The sequence below is a fragment of the Mesitornis unicolor genome, unplaced genomic scaffold (assembly GCF_000695765.1).
Source record: "Mesitornis unicolor isolate BGI_N332 unplaced genomic scaffold, ASM69576v1 scaffold3288, whole genome shotgun sequence".
NCBI classification, from domain to species: Eukaryota; Metazoa; Chordata; class Aves; order Mesitornithiformes; family Mesitornithidae; genus Mesitornis; species Mesitornis unicolor.
Genome location: NW_010199615.1, coordinates 1 through 16,770, shown reverse-complemented (window position 1 = coordinate 16,770; position 16,770 = coordinate 1). Strand labels below are relative to the sequence as shown.

At 37.1% G+C, this 16,770-nt stretch overlaps 1 protein-coding gene across 1 annotated transcript in view; it reads right to left on the bottom strand.

The window, feature by feature from the left end:
* The window catches only part of MYO3A (myosin IIIA), an 85,938-nt gene extending 70,237 nt beyond the window's left edge, over positions 1–15,701 (bottom strand). The window contains exons 1-3 of the mRNA XM_010189491.1: positions 15,621–15,701; positions 13,936–14,094; positions 13,102–13,201 (exon numbers count right to left, since the gene is read on the bottom strand). Coding sequence (XP_010187793.1) covers positions 13,102–13,201; positions 13,936–14,094; positions 15,621–15,701 — 340 coding nt within the window. The remainder of the gene's footprint in view (positions 1–13,101; positions 13,202–13,935; positions 14,095–15,620) is intronic.
* Positions 15,702–16,770: the final 1,069 nt, after the last annotated feature.

Genomic DNA, 16,770 nt, shown 5'->3' with positions numbered 1-16,770 from the left:
CAGGATGAGGATTTAGTCCTATACTGGTGTTCCGTTAGTAATCCGACTCCATATATTTTGAATGGCTTACTACAGTTTTTCTATATCCTATTTTAGGAGAGCAGTTACGTGCTGCAGGTGGTGAAAAAAAAGTACTGTACCTTCCACAGATTCTTTTTTTTTTCTTTTAATGCTCAGTACTGACACTAGACCTCTGTTTCATTATTTATATATTTCAGGTTAAACACTATAACAGATACTTATCCTCATCTCTTAGCTGCTCTACCATAAAAAAGAAACAACAAAACAGTGAAACCTCAAAAATTCTTACAAAAACAGAAGTCTCTCCATGCTGAAAGCACATTCTCAAAGCAACATCAAATGCCTGAAAATCAGCTTTGTAACATGAGCTGTAGTTTAAGGAATTAACTGTTTCAGGCCAAGAGCTGGAAAGTGAACTCTGAAGTTTAAAGATTCCTTATGGTTTTAAATTAAAAGACATTGAAATATTAGGAATTCGAGTGGGCTGCAGCACACTTATGACCAGCCTGCCACCAGTTTTCTTTACAAAACAAGGCTGTATTGGTTGGAAATATTTCTAGTGTGCACAAAGTGAAGACTATATCACATGGAGAAAAACAGCATCTCAGCTAGCAAGTCCTGAACTATTACCAATTTATGAGTCACAATCAACTGTGAGGTCCACCAGAGTCATATTCTGAAGTGCCAATATCATGGATGGCAAAAAAGGTGCTGCGCTCTACTCTTGTTTCAACCTTGGTCTGAATGATACTGAAGCTCACTTACTTTGCCCTCATACATACATGCACTTTCTCTTTAAAAAAGCAAAAAGACTCAGTTCCACTCTGTTACTGCCATTTCATTATCCTGAAACACATGAAGCTCCAGTGAGCATGACAGCCTAGTTTCAACTCTGTACTCTCTGCTTTGAACACACTTGACCTCATCTTCCTGAAAACCCTGCAGATGGTTTGTAACAGGAGCAATACGCATGATCTGCCCAGTGGAAATACTAACTAAACCTCTGTCTAGATAGAATTTGATTGTTTTGGGTTTTTTTCAGTGGTGGTCAAGAAACCATAGAGGGCTTGATATGTTTTTCCACTCTAAAGCTATGCGTTCAGCTCTGATTAACAAAATATCTGCATTTGTCCAAAGCAGAAATGTATACAACTGCTGAAAACAAGGCAGCAAGAAAGATCCTGCCTGTTCCTTTGAGACAGACACAATGGTTGCTTTTGTGGTTGTCTCCCTCTAGTCTACTGCAGGCTTGAGAAAGTTGGATCTCTTCCTCTCTGTGCCTGCAGAAAGTCCAATACACAGTGTTTGCACCATAGAAATCAGGACAACGTGACCCTCAGCACAAAGTCCATCAATCCTGCTTCGCCTCAGCTAAGCTGAGGCTTTGTTTTTGTGACCTCAAGGAGTTGTCTGAGGTCCAGCTTCCGGCTCATGGAGCCCATGGCTATTCCAAGCCCTCAGCAAAACACGTCATTCAGAAAGCAATGGGTAAGCACACATCACTGTTGCAGTGATGCAAACGTGATCCTTGGTTTTGGAGGGAGAGGAGGCTACTGTCCCCTCTCCCTTTCTACATGTTGTGGGAGTCCCCTCCTGTGCTAAGCTCTTTTTTGCAGTCTTGGATAAGGAAATGGGATTCAGATCTGCAGGCAAAGACAGACATTAACTAAATTTTTATTATTCCAGTGTCAGATTTTAGAAATAATCATAACATTCTATAGAGATAAGGAACAAAATATAAAAGGAACCTGAATGTGCGCAATCTTCTCTGTTTATGCACTGTTAGATTTTTTCTTTTTGAACTATAATTATTAAATAAACTTCCTTCTATTAATTAAATTTCCTCCTCCTCCTGTTTTTACTTCAGTAAAAAGCTGATTTAATTTGAACTGTTCACCACTACTTTCTTTAGGCTCTTGGGTTTTTTGTGTGCATGTTGTTTGTTTGTTTGTGTTATCCTTCTGCTCTTAGCAGTAAAGTGGCATTTCAGATTATGGAGTGTAGGTCTTATGACAAATGATATTTCCTTCGGCTTTTTCTGTGTATAGACGAAAGATGATGTAATTCCACACTTAGTAACATTTCTTCCAGCATTTCAGTAACCAGTCAAGCATATAGTTGGCCAGCTTTTTTTAACTTGTATATTTCCTAACAAAAACATCTTGCACTTCCCCCTTCCCCTTTACTATTGCTTTGTTGCAAAATGACTCAAATATTCTCCTAAGAAAATCTAAAAATATGGCATAAAATGGTGTTTACATAGAAATTGTAAATCTTAGAGATGTTAAGAGCTTAATAAATGTGCATTAATAGTACCAATGCACACCATACCCACAAGAAAATACTGTGCATATAGTTGGAAAAAGGCTTTTTTATTTACCTTTCTTTGTTCTGGCATTATTTTACTAATAGAAACTGGAAATTAGCAGATTTACATCATAAGCATTATCCAAGCTTTTCATTGCAAAAACTGGCATATTGGAATAACATTGAAAACAAAGCCACCTACTTAGGACCTTAGCACTCAATAAAAGAAAAAAAGTGCAGAAATGAGCTCCCTATTATTACGAAAGATTTGTCTCACAGTAATGCCCAATCTGAGCAGACACTGTTCTGATCTAAATTGGGAGGCTGTACAACATCATTTTATGATTATGTCCTGTGACAGAATTACGCACATTTTACTGGTTGATCCTAATGTGGGAATGGTGAGCCCTAGCAAATTCTACTAAATTCACATTCAGCACACAACAGAGAGATTGCATTCCCAATACGCTTGCCACTGTATTCATACCTAAAAACATAGACCCTACCCCAAAGGGCTTACACTCTAGCTATCACACTGCCTCCGGCTACCTCTTCCATAACCCTTCTTCATTTGAGTCTTCAGTGTCCAGTTCCCTACCAAAGCATCCGCTTTGTGACCTTCTTCTGATTAAGAACCTGCAACCTAATCATTTCTCAAGCCAGTCTCTGGAACAAAAGCTGCTTACATTGTTAACTTTGTAGATCTAAACAGGCTGAAATGCCTTGAATTGTTTCCTGACTTTTTTAATCTCTTAGAGAAGCAGATGTAAAACAGCAGCAGCATCTTACACTGCATTCCCATAAGCCCACTGGCAGATACATTTTGGCATCCCTGTTCCATGCTGTTTGCAGAAAAAAGTGGCCTCTCCTTCCTTGCCTCTCTGACGGTGTGAAGGCAGTCCCTCCTTGCTCAGGTCTACCTTTTTACTTGATCTGGAGACAACACTTCCTAATGGTTTCAGATTTTTTTACTTTAAGAAGAAGCCACCATTCTTGTCAAGATGCAGACAGAAAAGTAGGTACTTCCCATGCAACAATGGTGGAGTCATAACTCAGCTTCTCCGTAATTGCTGTTATCTTTGACACTGTCTCATTTCTTTGTTTCCTTCTTTCAGGTTGTATTTGTGCAATGGTACATATCCAGACAGGATAATTTCAGACAGATCAGCGGAAATGCATACAAAATGCTAAAAAAAAATTACACATATTTCCTTTATACTCCATAATGACAAAAGACAACAGGGAAAGAACAGGTTTAACATAAAGTAATTCTGATAGTCCGAATGGCAAACATCACAACACACCAGGTGCGTAACCACATGCAACTGTATTGCAAGTATGGTGGTGCCCCCATTAAGACTGTAAAGGGAGATCAGATTGCTTCTCCCAGGTTTAATTACTTAGCATGAACAGAAAACATAAAGATATTTGATAGAAAATGTTGCTAATGGACCACAGGAACACAAGTGGTTGGTTTGATGACTTCACAAGAGACACGAAAGTAAAGACAAGACTGCGGCAAAGATGACATTGAGTGCCTCAGCCGTTTCTGTGTCCTTCGTCACCACATCCCCTGTTTTTAACACACATAGTGTTTTAATGATGAAATAGACTGCCAAGACTATGGCCACTGGAAAATGAGAGTTTCTCAAACACTTAGGAAAACACACACTGCAGACACAAATCTTTAACTAATATACACCATATATCCAAAAGCTAACCAAATGGTCCTTTACAACTCCAGAAATATAAAAAATGTAGTATCCAGAAGACCATGCATAGGAACTACCTGGGAGATGAAAACTCTGTCATGTTTAACATAAAACTAAGAGGAATGGAGTAAAAAGGAGATAATAACCAATGAATCTAATAAACAAATAATTAATAAATAATAAAATAAACAACAGAGGTGATATAAACGGAAAACTAAAAGAATCAAAGTCCAGTGGCTTTCACAGTAAAGTCACCATGAGGATTAAAGACAAAGAAAAGGTATTTTTAGGTATATAACAAACAAAATGAAAATCCTAAATCAGATACAGAATCACTACAAGGTACATATTGGTAATAAAACAGCAAACAGCAACCTAAAAAAAGCAGAACATTCACTACATCTCTGAGATATATAATCTTTTTTAAACAAAAAGTTTTAATACACCTTCTTTCTTTAAGAAATCAGATAACTTTTGTATTACAGGAGATTGGGCAGGATGGTGTGGCAGTGTACTCTACCTTCCCTTAGCCTACGATTCTGACTGCACCCTTTCTCCACAGCCCCTTGTACAGCAGGTGACCACGGGCTGCCCTCCACATGCTCCTGACAGCTTAGTGCAGCATAAGGCCAATGATTCTAATCAAATCTCATGCTTCGGGGCTTCAGCTGGTTTCCTGAAAGGGATGCACAGGAACATTTTTTTTCCTGATGCACAATTGGCCAGACGTATTTAGATAGGGGAACTAGTCTTCTCTGGAGCCTCAGGGATTTGTGCAGCTATACACAATCTGGTGCCGTATGTTGGTGAGGAAAGTCTTCCTTCTTAGATGCTGCCTTACTTACATATTAGATTTCAAACTGACTGCCACTTTTGAGACCCAAATAGGACTTTTTTCCCCTGTATGACTGGGAAAACACAGGTTTTTTCCCTTGTTACACAACATGGTTTTCCTGTTAAGATTATCTGAGTTACTGGCAATGTCTATGTTGATGGGACAGAATATCTGAAATACTTAAGGGCTGGGATACTTCAGTACAAATGAATAACTGGGCTCAACTTTCAGGTAAAAATGAACGGGTTTTAGTATACACAGGTAAGACCAGATGGTTGCTAATAAACTCAAGAGATGACTGTTTTGTGATCCATGAGAAAATCAAGGGGAAGTATTTACTGGCCAGAAAGGGCTATTTTCTCACTTTGTGTATCTCTGGCATATGACACCAGCTTTCTGTGTCAAGCTTCTCTAATGTTTAAGCCATCAGTGACATCTTTATGTGAATTAGTAGAAGATTATATTTGAAAAACCAAGTGAACAGCTTATCCTGGATACAGCATTTGGCCACATGATTTCTTTTTGTTGTTACTGGACAACACAAAGGTTTTCATTCACACGTGGCCCATAAAATAAGTTTTTAGGGACTAAGCCTTCAACAAAGAATTAAACATTCAACAACAAAAATGCTCCACAGCTCAAGTGAATGCAATCCATTTTATTCCTGCTAACCCTGGTTTGAAAAATTTGGAATTATTACTTTGATTGGGTTCAAAGCAGTCTGACAAGCAGCTCACGAAGAAAGCTTTCTTCAAGATCTTTTACTTCTATTGGCTTCCGCCATTGTTCCCTAATAAATGCTTTTTGTAAGGAACATGAGAATGTCATGCTATATGGTATGCAGAAATGACAACTCAATAATAGTCTGGTTTTGATCTGAATTAGTGAAGCAGACAGCTTTATTATGGATGCATGCTAGAATGACTAAGGCAAATACAAGTCATGCTATGATTCATTGCTTAAAGTAAGCTAAGGGCAGAAAGAACATTATTTTATTTTTGAATACTTTCAATTTAAATTATTTTAATTGTTTCACTTTTGCAGAATGATTCAGACAGCATTTATAGCTAATGCATGGCAAGAAGAAAGCGACACAATAGGATATTCTAACTACTCCAGAATAACTAATCTACAAAAGTTTGGAAAACTACTCAAGGTCATACTGATCTCCTCTTCAATGTCAACAGGATGTGCAAGGCTGAGAACCATGACATATATTAAAAGGGACAGAGATTAAAATGTCCTTCCCCAAAGTGCCCCAATACTCACACTTGGATCACTCACAACTGACTTCTCAACCTACTCACTGAGCACAAGGTGGCTCTAGACTCACAATCCATGGACTGTGTGCATTTGCAGCACAGCGCTGTGAGCCTTCTCTCGCTCCGCAATGCCATGGGCCACACACGGCTTGCAAGATTGATATGTGATCAGGCAACAAACTGCATCTATAAGCCTGTTCAAGGTAGGGAGAGGCCATAGCACTGTGTCACAGCAAGGGAACATGAGAGTTGGTGAGGTGTCACAATGAAAGGATAAAGCTCAGTGCTGTGGTTTCCTCCCCAATCTCTGACCCAAGATTTCAGATACCTTCCCCACAAGAAGAGCAGAAAGCTCCTTAAATGCATCAGAAAACCAGGAGAGGTGAGCAATTAAGCAGATAGAACTATTAAGATGTAATCTTACCACGAACTCATTAATTACTTTGAGATTGACCCTATTATTTTGGATATACTGTCCAATGTAACTGGTTTTACTGCTCTCACTTGGTCATTACAGCAAGTGCTGTCTCAGCTACACTTCAGAAAGTCAACCTGTTTAGAACAGCCACAGGATTTTAAATATTTTAGCCTGTATTTCTACATAGGAATAGGCAAGAATATAATGCAATAAAACATAACAAAAAAACCTTTACAGTCTAACTTATATTGATCATTGTTACCTATCACTAATACTGATACAGCATCACTAACATCCCATAATTTGTAAGGAAGAAGTAGCACACCGCGACTGAGTCACAACAGAGAATGCTGGCAGAATTACTACACCCTCTTTCTAGGAAAAAAAAAATCCAAGAAATTTAGTTTATGAACTGAACTGAATTATGAAATTAACTTAAAACATTCACTTAGTATTACCTAAATGAAATTATGTATGCATGTTAAAATAAAAACAGAATTGATCTAAAGATACACTAGCAAAAATTATATCTTACAATTGGCTTGTTTCACCAAATTGTAATTTTGAATAATAAGGTCATCCAGAAATGCCAGAATTAAGAATTCCTTGGCTCTTAACTTTGGATGACTTCAGATATCTTTGAAAGAAGAATGATCATTCTCTCCATAACAAAATAACAACCATACTACATTCTAAACACAAAAAGCTGACTTCTGTCTACCTGCAGTTTCCAAATTACATGGGAGAAACAGTTCAAGTATTAAATAAAGTAATATAATTTTTCAGTATGTCTAAATAAAGCAATACAGTATTCCCTCACTCAAGCTGTTTTTTCCCCAATGAGTCATAGTCAGGTTAAATCTCTACTTGAGTCAGGCTACTATGCATCCACAAGAAAATTGAGCTAGTATGATGTCTGAAGCTGCATTTGGAATGCTAAGACAACATTCACACGCAACTTTTAAATCCAACACTTCTAACACTTGAAACAAAAGCAGAAAAAAAGGAAATTAAGCATATTTGAAGTACAAAAATCATCTTACCTTTACTATATATTCCATTAATGTTACGTGTTTTAATTGTGTAATCACTTTATCCACAGTACTAAAGGAACCCTTGAAGTCATTATTCTATTAATTGCATGCAGAACAGCTTGTAATTTCCCACCATATGCCAGCAGCAGTGAGACTGCATTATCTTCTTTCCATGTCCTCCACTGGAACCTGCTTTACCTATTAAAAACCTTGGATCTTTCCTATGTATTACTTATCCAGAGACTCTAATGATGGAGAGTCTTAGATACCATTAATGAAATGCCTAAGAAGAAACTCAAAATGGAAAGTGCCAATCCTTTTCAACATCCCCTTTCCCCCAGTGACAGTACCAGGCAAACTGAGGAGAATCATGGCATCTCTTGTAGTTAGAAATAGGCTTGAATTCCAAAGATTTAATGAGTCCCCCAACATTTTATTTTCATTATGGGAATGTGAATATTTCTAATATCCATCTAGATAGGTCTGACTACCCCCCACCCCCAATGACCTTTCATGACAATAATGTCAACAGTTTAATTACATGTGGTATGAAAGTATGTTTTCATCTCATCCATAGAAGGATATGGCCTTCAGCAAGTGGAAAGTGCTGCTGAAAACTATATGTTTGCCTAAGCAGTGGAGTACAATTTACACTCATTTTTTTCTGGACATTTCCAAAGCTGCTCATCCTGAGATATTTCCAGTCTGTGACATCGGGCTTCAGCAGTCCCAGAGAAGTATAAACTACCTGTGCTCTTATTCCAGACTACCAGCCTACAAGGTCAACCCTCAAAAACAGCTGAAGAGGAATTTTCCATCAGCATTGCACTCTCCTCTTTTTAGCTAAAAGAATCACTTGCCACATGACAGCAGATGTTTCAGAACTTTTAATGGAAAAATGGTTCTTCCCTCCATGACTCTCGACATGTCAACAACCTGTCTAGTCTTCTGACAGGGAGTTGTGTCCTCTAGGATCCTCTTCCTTCTATAACATATAAGCATGAAAAGCTCTGACTTTCCAGCTCCCATACTCACTGCAATGGAAGGAGATTTCAGAAACACATAAAATCTTTCAAAATGATATGTCACTTGGATTTTTTCAGACCAAAGTTAAAATAATAACAATAATAATACAGCTAAATTTCTTTTCTCTCATTTTGGAACAGCTCATTAGACATCTCACAATTTCCAAACAGGAATTGTGTCTTAGACTAAAATTATTTAATACATGAAAGGTCCTGTGCAGCATCCCAATTTCAAGGAAAAAAATTAATTGAGAAGGACTATTCAAAGAAGAAAGTATTTGTCAGCATAAGCAGCTGTTATACACTCAGCTCCCTATGAAACTGGTTAGATGCAGATGAATATATGAATTTTTATTATAGATGAGGTATGCTGTCTGCAAGTGACTTGAGGCCAGTGTTTTAACTGATAAAACAAGGTCAGACACTAAAATATATTTAGGAAGTAAAAGCTGATGACAGATTTGTCACAATACTTTCAAAAGCTATCCAGCATTAAATTAATTTGGATTTATATGCTAGAAGTTTTTGAAAATTTTATCAGGTGTTTTTCTGAACCTTTAGGGGCTAAAACTTCTTTCAAAATCCAGCTCTTTAACATCAACCCACTGCATGCAACCAGAAATTCGAGAAACAGACACAAAAGATATCCTTCCTAGAACACTAATAAGCAACTGTGAATATAATAAGTATATTTATAAAAAGGGGATTTGGCCCACACCTTGTTTGTCTCCAACTCTACTTATACAATATATTATACAGCTGTTACCCATTAAAGTGTTGCAGGACATTCACTTCAATGTAAATGTATATTTTTCTATGAAATCTCTATCTTATACTACAAAATAGCAGCTACACTTTAATATAGTGCAGCTATTTATTTTCTGTATTGATGCAGTAGAGGATGCTCCTTGCTTGGAGCATAATTGCTGCAATTCTCAGACGTAACATCCCTCCCCAAACATTTTCTACCAGAACAGCACAACAGCTAATTCTCAGAAATGTTCAGGTAGCGAAACTGCCATCAGTCAAGCTTTTTCTCTTACAAGGAAAATATGGACTTTGTAATATATCTAGAAGTTTGATGAATTCAGGGACTCAATCTGTGATCATAGGATGCTCTTAGAGTAGATTCCCTTGGCTGCTACTCATTATCTGTAGTAAAAAAAATTGTTTTGCTTATCTCTGCTGATCTAAATTATAATAGCAGATGGATGTGAGGAGAGAGGATGCTTCCTTGGTAAGTGTGTTTCAAGCTTCTTGTGGCTTGGACAGTTTAAACTAAAACTTCTACCTGGCTGCTTACACTTAATAAGCAATTGAGCTCCAGAAGCATTGGTGTGGACATGCTATAAACTCATTTACTTGATTTGATCAGTAATCTATCAACTGGGATAGGGAGTTTCTTAGATACAGGAATATTACTGGGTTGATTAAGCAATATAACAGCAGAATTTTAAGGGAAAGCAAAAATTTCATGCTTCAAAGCAATCTGAGTGAGGCACTGCCATGGTATTTTTTCAAAGTCTTTCTTATCTCTTTACCTATCAATACCTCTACAAAAGGCAAACAGTTCAGACTATTAGCCTGGAATTTGGGAGAGCTTTTCCACAGACTTTCTGTGTCACCTCGAGCAACTCAGTCTCTTCAGAGTTTCAGATTCCCAGCTGCTAACTGGGAATTATAGTAAGTTACTACATCATAAGAGCATTGTGAAGGTCATCCACTATAGACCGCAGTATTCAGAAACCACGGTCACAGCATACATAAATGCCTATGACACAACAACCATTAAGGTAATGTGTATTCACAAAATGAAGCTTCTGGAAAGTCAGCACTGCTGTGCAAGAAAAGACTCACAGTGGTGGCACACTATACACCCAGTTCAGAGTACAAAATAAAAAAGGAAAGAAAAGCCATTCTCAAAGATTATTTGATTCACCAAAGGTTAACTGTTTTTTCACTTATGACTCTTTGAAAGTTCCTAACTGTACTTTAAAAAATAGAAAAAAAATACACAAGTTCAAGTTACATGACCACACAACACATCTAGACTGAGAACAGGTCCTTTTCTAGTATTGTGCTCCATAAGGCACTTCACAGGCCCATCTTTCAGATACAGGTTTTATGCACCTGTTTAAAAGAAAACCACCATGAAGAGTATCAGGAGGAGAGCAAAGAGTTCCTCAGGAACATCTCATCACCCACCAGCATGCAGGAGAATGGTGCAGACAGATTATCTTGGGAAGGGCTCATTTCCTTTGTCAAGCGTGTTTGGTGGCTGAAGGAGTCCTTGATCCACTGACTCTACTCCCTTCTCCACAACGAAAAAGCTGTGTGCATGCCAGAAAGGGCTGCATGATTATTTGGGTCGTTTTTGTTTGGCCCCATGTAATAACTGGTTCAACCTAAACCAAAATTTTGCTTCCATTGGGTATTTACTGGGAGAAAAGGAGATTGTGGCTGTGTGTCTACCTCATTCTGTAGCTTGCAGATTCACAGACTTATATACTAAAAAGATGGCTATGAGTTTCAGTCTCTGATACAATAAATGTTTTAGTCCAATAGTCTGTAGCAGTGACAACATGAGAGATTTTTATCACATTCCTGGCTAAAAAATAGTCTTGGAATCTGATTAATGTGGGTTTAAATACTCTTTAAGTAGAAGACACAAATCTCCCAAATCCCAGCTGAATACCTTAAACATCAGCCTGAAGGGTGAATGGTATATCTTCCATGATGATTTTGTGAATACTATGTAATTTGTCCCCATTTGAAAGTACTCATTATTGGTTTCAGATAGGTTTTGGGGGGGAAAAAAAGAAAAAAAAAAAGGAGGTGAAAATTTCTATCTATTCCTAAGTTAAGGCATAGTTCCTATACTTCTTTGAGAGGAAGGACTGCAGACATTATTACAGGCCCTCTTCAACGCACATAGAAGCATGTGTATGTTTGTTTCTTGTGCATGTTCTATCTGTGCTTTGGCATCACAATTTTTCCCACAAGATTTTAAGATTATTTTTCAATTACAGCCTTAGCAGTAGATTGCAGTAACTGGGAATAAAGAATTCAGGTCCTCATCCCTACAGCTTGCATGTTTTGACATCTGCATAAGTGAATTAATTTTCAGAAGCATCAATCCTTCACAGCTCTAATTGCCTTCAGCACCTTAAAAAAATTAATATCCACAACACATTACAAATCTGAGGGCAAAAATATTGATTTTGCGTCACATTAAACTTCCAGACTATCGTAAAATACTCATAAATGTATGGAAGTTATTTTAGGAAGTCTGAATGCTTTTCAATGGATGATTTTATCTAGGAATAAAATAATGAACATAAATACATGTATTTTCTGAAGAATTAGTAAGCCTAATAGTTGTAGGGGTTTTGTGTATGAAGTAATGAGTGTTGCATAAATACAATCTGCTGGCAGGAAGACACCATACTAATGGGTGTTAAAATCCCATGATTAGTCTAAACAATTGTTCTGTAACAACTGAATAAGTCTCATTAACAAAATAGGAGGGTAAAGGAAAAATGAAGATTTTAGATTTGCTGAATGGAATAACGGTATTTATAATTGTGAAGTAGTGACCAATAAATTGAATTTAAACATTAGGAGACAGTGTGCTACCAAGGAATAACAGTTCATAATAACAAACACTGCATATTTTTATACCCCTCTATTACAAAACAGCTGTCAATACCCTCTTAAGGCAAATCACTGTGGTATGGCTGATAAAGAACAGGTTGCATCCACTTACCTGTGTCTCTGCTCTTGCCTTCTGGTGGTAAAAACAGATGGCAGCATTTAAGAGTCATTTTAGGCACAACAGACTTGAACAGACCCTTTTCATTTAATGTGAAGTCTTAAGTTTAGACTTGCCAAAAGTAATCTGTTATTCTTCCCAGACTTTGGAAAGTGGGGATTAACTATATTATAACTCCCCCTCTACTGACTTCAGGTAGTATCTCTTGTTCTGTTTCAAGTCAAGCTAATGAAGTACATGTGGCTGAGGTGGAGCTCTCCCATTCTTCACAATATCTAGTAAGTTCAAAGTCCTCTCATGCACAACATCAAGCTTCTGCTTATTAGCTCCTAAATTCACTGAACCAGTGTACAGTCCTGGAGGAACTAAGCACCAACCTTATTTTGAACCCTATTAACTTGCTCTGCACTTCACTTACTGTGTCTGCCCCAGAGCACTTGGCACCTACTAAGACCATACTAAAACTTCTACTTGTTAGCCATGCTATCTAAACAGAATTAGCAAAATAGCTGGAAAACTTGAAGCTGTAAAAACACTGAGTCTGTGAATATGTTATTTCTATCAAGTAACTTCGGTTATTCAAGTGATTTTTACTGAAGAACTCAATAACTTTATAAAAAGTGAATATAATTTACCTTTTCAGATTTGTTTCTATTTTATTTTCCATGCTTTAGGTGTTCAATAATGCTTGTATATTTAAATAAATATAACATACCAAAATCCACAAGCTTGACTCCTCCTTCAGTGGTCAAAAGGATATTATTTCCCTTAATATCACGGTGGATAGTTTTGTTATCATGCAAATGCTGAAGTCCCTGGAAGGTGAGATGTAAACACAAACTTTTTACTAACAGCTCTGTTCTCTGTATTATATTTGCAGAAACAAAAAAGTACCAGAAAGGTAGATCACAGAGACGACACTCTTACTGGAAAAGCACTTGGCACACCATAATTTTTAATTGCTCTACTTTATGTCAAATAAAAAATTTAAGATAAGAGCAGAAAAAAAAGACTGTAAATCTATGTTATGTATTAAGCCTTTAAAGTACAAACTTGAAGAAAACTGCTAGAGCACATCACTAATTCCATTGCAGAAAGTCAAATTCTGGTTAAAAGACAATGAAAAAGAAGGACATGTGATCCTGATTAGCCTTTTTTTTTTCTCGTGGCAGTGTCTGAATTCACTAGATCTGTTGATCATTTTGCTATAGAAATATCTTTGATTCAGCAATAAGAAGTTGAACAGTATTTTGGGTACATTTCTGCTACTTTTTAAAAGAAAAGCCATTCTGGCGCAGAATTGTATTTACTGATGAAATAAATTCATGAGCAGAAATCAATTTCCATTCTTTTAATAATGAAACAGACAGATTAATCTTTCTTTACCTTGCTTGTTCAAAAAGAACCAGTTGAATTACACATTACCTTGATTTCATTAAACACTGCTATAAAAGATAGTGTGTGTGTTAGCGGGGACATGTCTTCATTCATTAAAAGAAAAAAATATGAGTTAAATACTGACTGTCCTTTCACTGAGAGCTTATCTTACCATCAGAGCTTCACGTAAAATGTAAGCAATTATAAGTTCATTCATCCTTTCGCCTCTCTTCAGAAATCCTTTCACAAGATCAGTCACAGATCCACCATTGCACAGCTGCAAAACATGAGGGGAATATAAAAAGGAATTAAGAAGTGTTTGAGTAGCCACCTGGTTTTAGTTTTCAGTAGTTTCCATATTTATAGCCAAATGAGCTCCTATTAAACTGGCAAACCACAAATTTGTCCTTAAGTCTATTGTTTATACAAACAACATACACAGCAACTTTTGCAAAATCTTTTCACTACTTTTTGCATTTAATTCTTGTCCAAACACAAGTACAAAAGTCTGTTTCTTTGTTTTCCTATATACGTGACTACTTTTCACTGAAACAAAAGTAGTTTATAGTGCAATAAATTCACTGTGAAGGCATGTTCTGTGGGGCATGCTAATTGCTTCTTATATTCATCATGTGCAACTCACCAGCATGCAGATTATTACAGCATCAATTCCCAGATACAAAAGCTACAATGTAAAATGGATTTAAGGTATCAGAAGACAGGTGGCAGAGAAATTCCACCAAGAAAATCTTCCAAGGGGAAAGTTGCCCTCTTTGCCAAGCAGCACTGAATTCCTAGCGTAGAAGGATGGGCATCACAGGAGATGATGGAAGCATCAAGGAAAGAAAGGCCTCATCTTCATCTCCACTGAACCAAGGTGGGCCAGAGGCATAAGATGAATTATAGCTCTTGTCAGCTTCTTGTTCAAGATGCAGAGCCACAATCTACTCTGGACAATCCTTTTGTCTATCTAAGGTCCAGTTAGACTTCTGCAAATCCCTGCTCTGTCCCATGTACATAGGAAGCAGAGGTTTGGCCTTGCTTTCTAAAAAGATCAGTGAGCACACATTACCAGCAGATTAGTTTAGACCTGCAGTATTTCATGTTCATTTTTATCACTTCCAATTTTTCCACAGGAAGAAGCAACAATGTAACTTTAGTGACTAAGTCAGTAGCAGTTACACACCTGCAAAGATGAAACAAGTACTTACACCCTTAAACTATCCATAACGCACATAACAATACTGATTGAAGAGTCATTGCCTTTGTAAAGGAGTAGCCACTTCCAATAAAACAATGAAAGAAATTGTAAGCTTTATACTCTCTCATCCAGTAGCTTTTTATATGAAAATAAATACCCACATAAGACATTTTACCAATGTAGCACAAGAGAGTAATTCCTTTTAACTACAGATTTTTAAGTCTACTCAAATCAAGGGCATAATTTATCAATAAAACCTTTCAACTGCAGAACTCCAGACATCAGATACGTTTGTAATTGATTTTTAAAAATCTCTTGTTCTATACCTCTACATTTTTTCTGTGCTGCAATTACAAAAAGACTTGCATCTTTCAGTATAAAACATTTTATAGCCCTTTGTACCCAAACATAACGATAATTTTCTGACTACCTTTGGAATCCTTGGGTTGCATTGAACTTGCACCACATGAACGCCTAAAAAAACACCATTCAATGCATAAGTCTTGTTGCAAGATGTGTCCCCCATCAGGTCAATGAAGGCTCTGGTCTGATAGATGCTGAGGTCTATGGCAACAACCTAGGAAACCTAGGAACATACTTAATCCCACTGTTACTTCAGTGGGACAATATGGATGCTTAGAGAGGGAAGAACTTACATGCTTGAACGATGAGATTAAGGACTTTGCTGGATCAGGGTCAGATTCCCAAGCAGGATTTAATTTACTGTCTTTAGCCATGCTGGTCTACCTTCTCCAGTGACTTTTGCTAGTTACTTTCTTTTTTTTTACAATGACATTATCCTTCCATGATGTCTATTGTTTTAACCTTGCCACATCACTGACATGTTCAGTCAAACCAAATGGATGATGATAATTCTGGTTAATTTAACACACTTACATTTCAGAGCACTGAAACTGTCTGACAAGTAACAAACCAGTTCTGAAATAAATTACACATATTATATTCTTCAAACCATTTTTCTTCACTATCCAGTATTAAAATTTTGCTTCTTACAGATGAATCTTCTGTTTTCATTACAGAGCTGGGTATCTGTTAGTCTTTCTATTCAAGGTAAAGAAAACAAAACCAGAAAGGAGTATATTCTTTTTGTAGGTGGGAGAAGGAAGAAACTATACCACAGAAATCACCTTTTTCAATGTTTAGGCAGTAATGCCAAGACTGAATTTATTTGCCTGGGTCAGCAGTGTTCATTTTTACTTTCTTTAACATGTCACTTTAGCCAATTTTATACCCTTCTTATAAGATATAAATCCCTATTACAAGATAAATATCTGTATTATGATAAAACTTATCTAAAATATCAGCTAAAGTAAGACAGTAAAACTGTGATTATTTTAGAGCAAATTAAAACTGAACCTGGTTATGTAAAAGGTCAGCTGAGCAAGTCTTGAAAAAACCAGCAGAAGTCACCCACACCACCACGGAAATCCTCCACCGACTCAGCTGCTCAGGCAGAGTTCAGCTGAGGAACTCACTAATACAGGTTCTTGCATGCACAGGGAAACTTTTCTTTTGCTAATGCTGTCTCAAAGAGCTGTACTACCACTTGCACAGATAATTTTATTTTTCTGACCACTAGAATAAGAAGAAGAGGGGTAAAAAGGCTAGGTATTGGAATACAAGCAGCTATAAGGGAGAAAAGGGATTATCAGAATACAAATTACAATTAGAAAAGGAGATTATGGCAGACACTGTATGTCTGTGCTCTGAGCTGTGTGGGGCAAGGCGGGGGGGGGGAACAGAATTGCAGAATTGCAGAACGTTAGGGATTGGAAGGAACCTCAA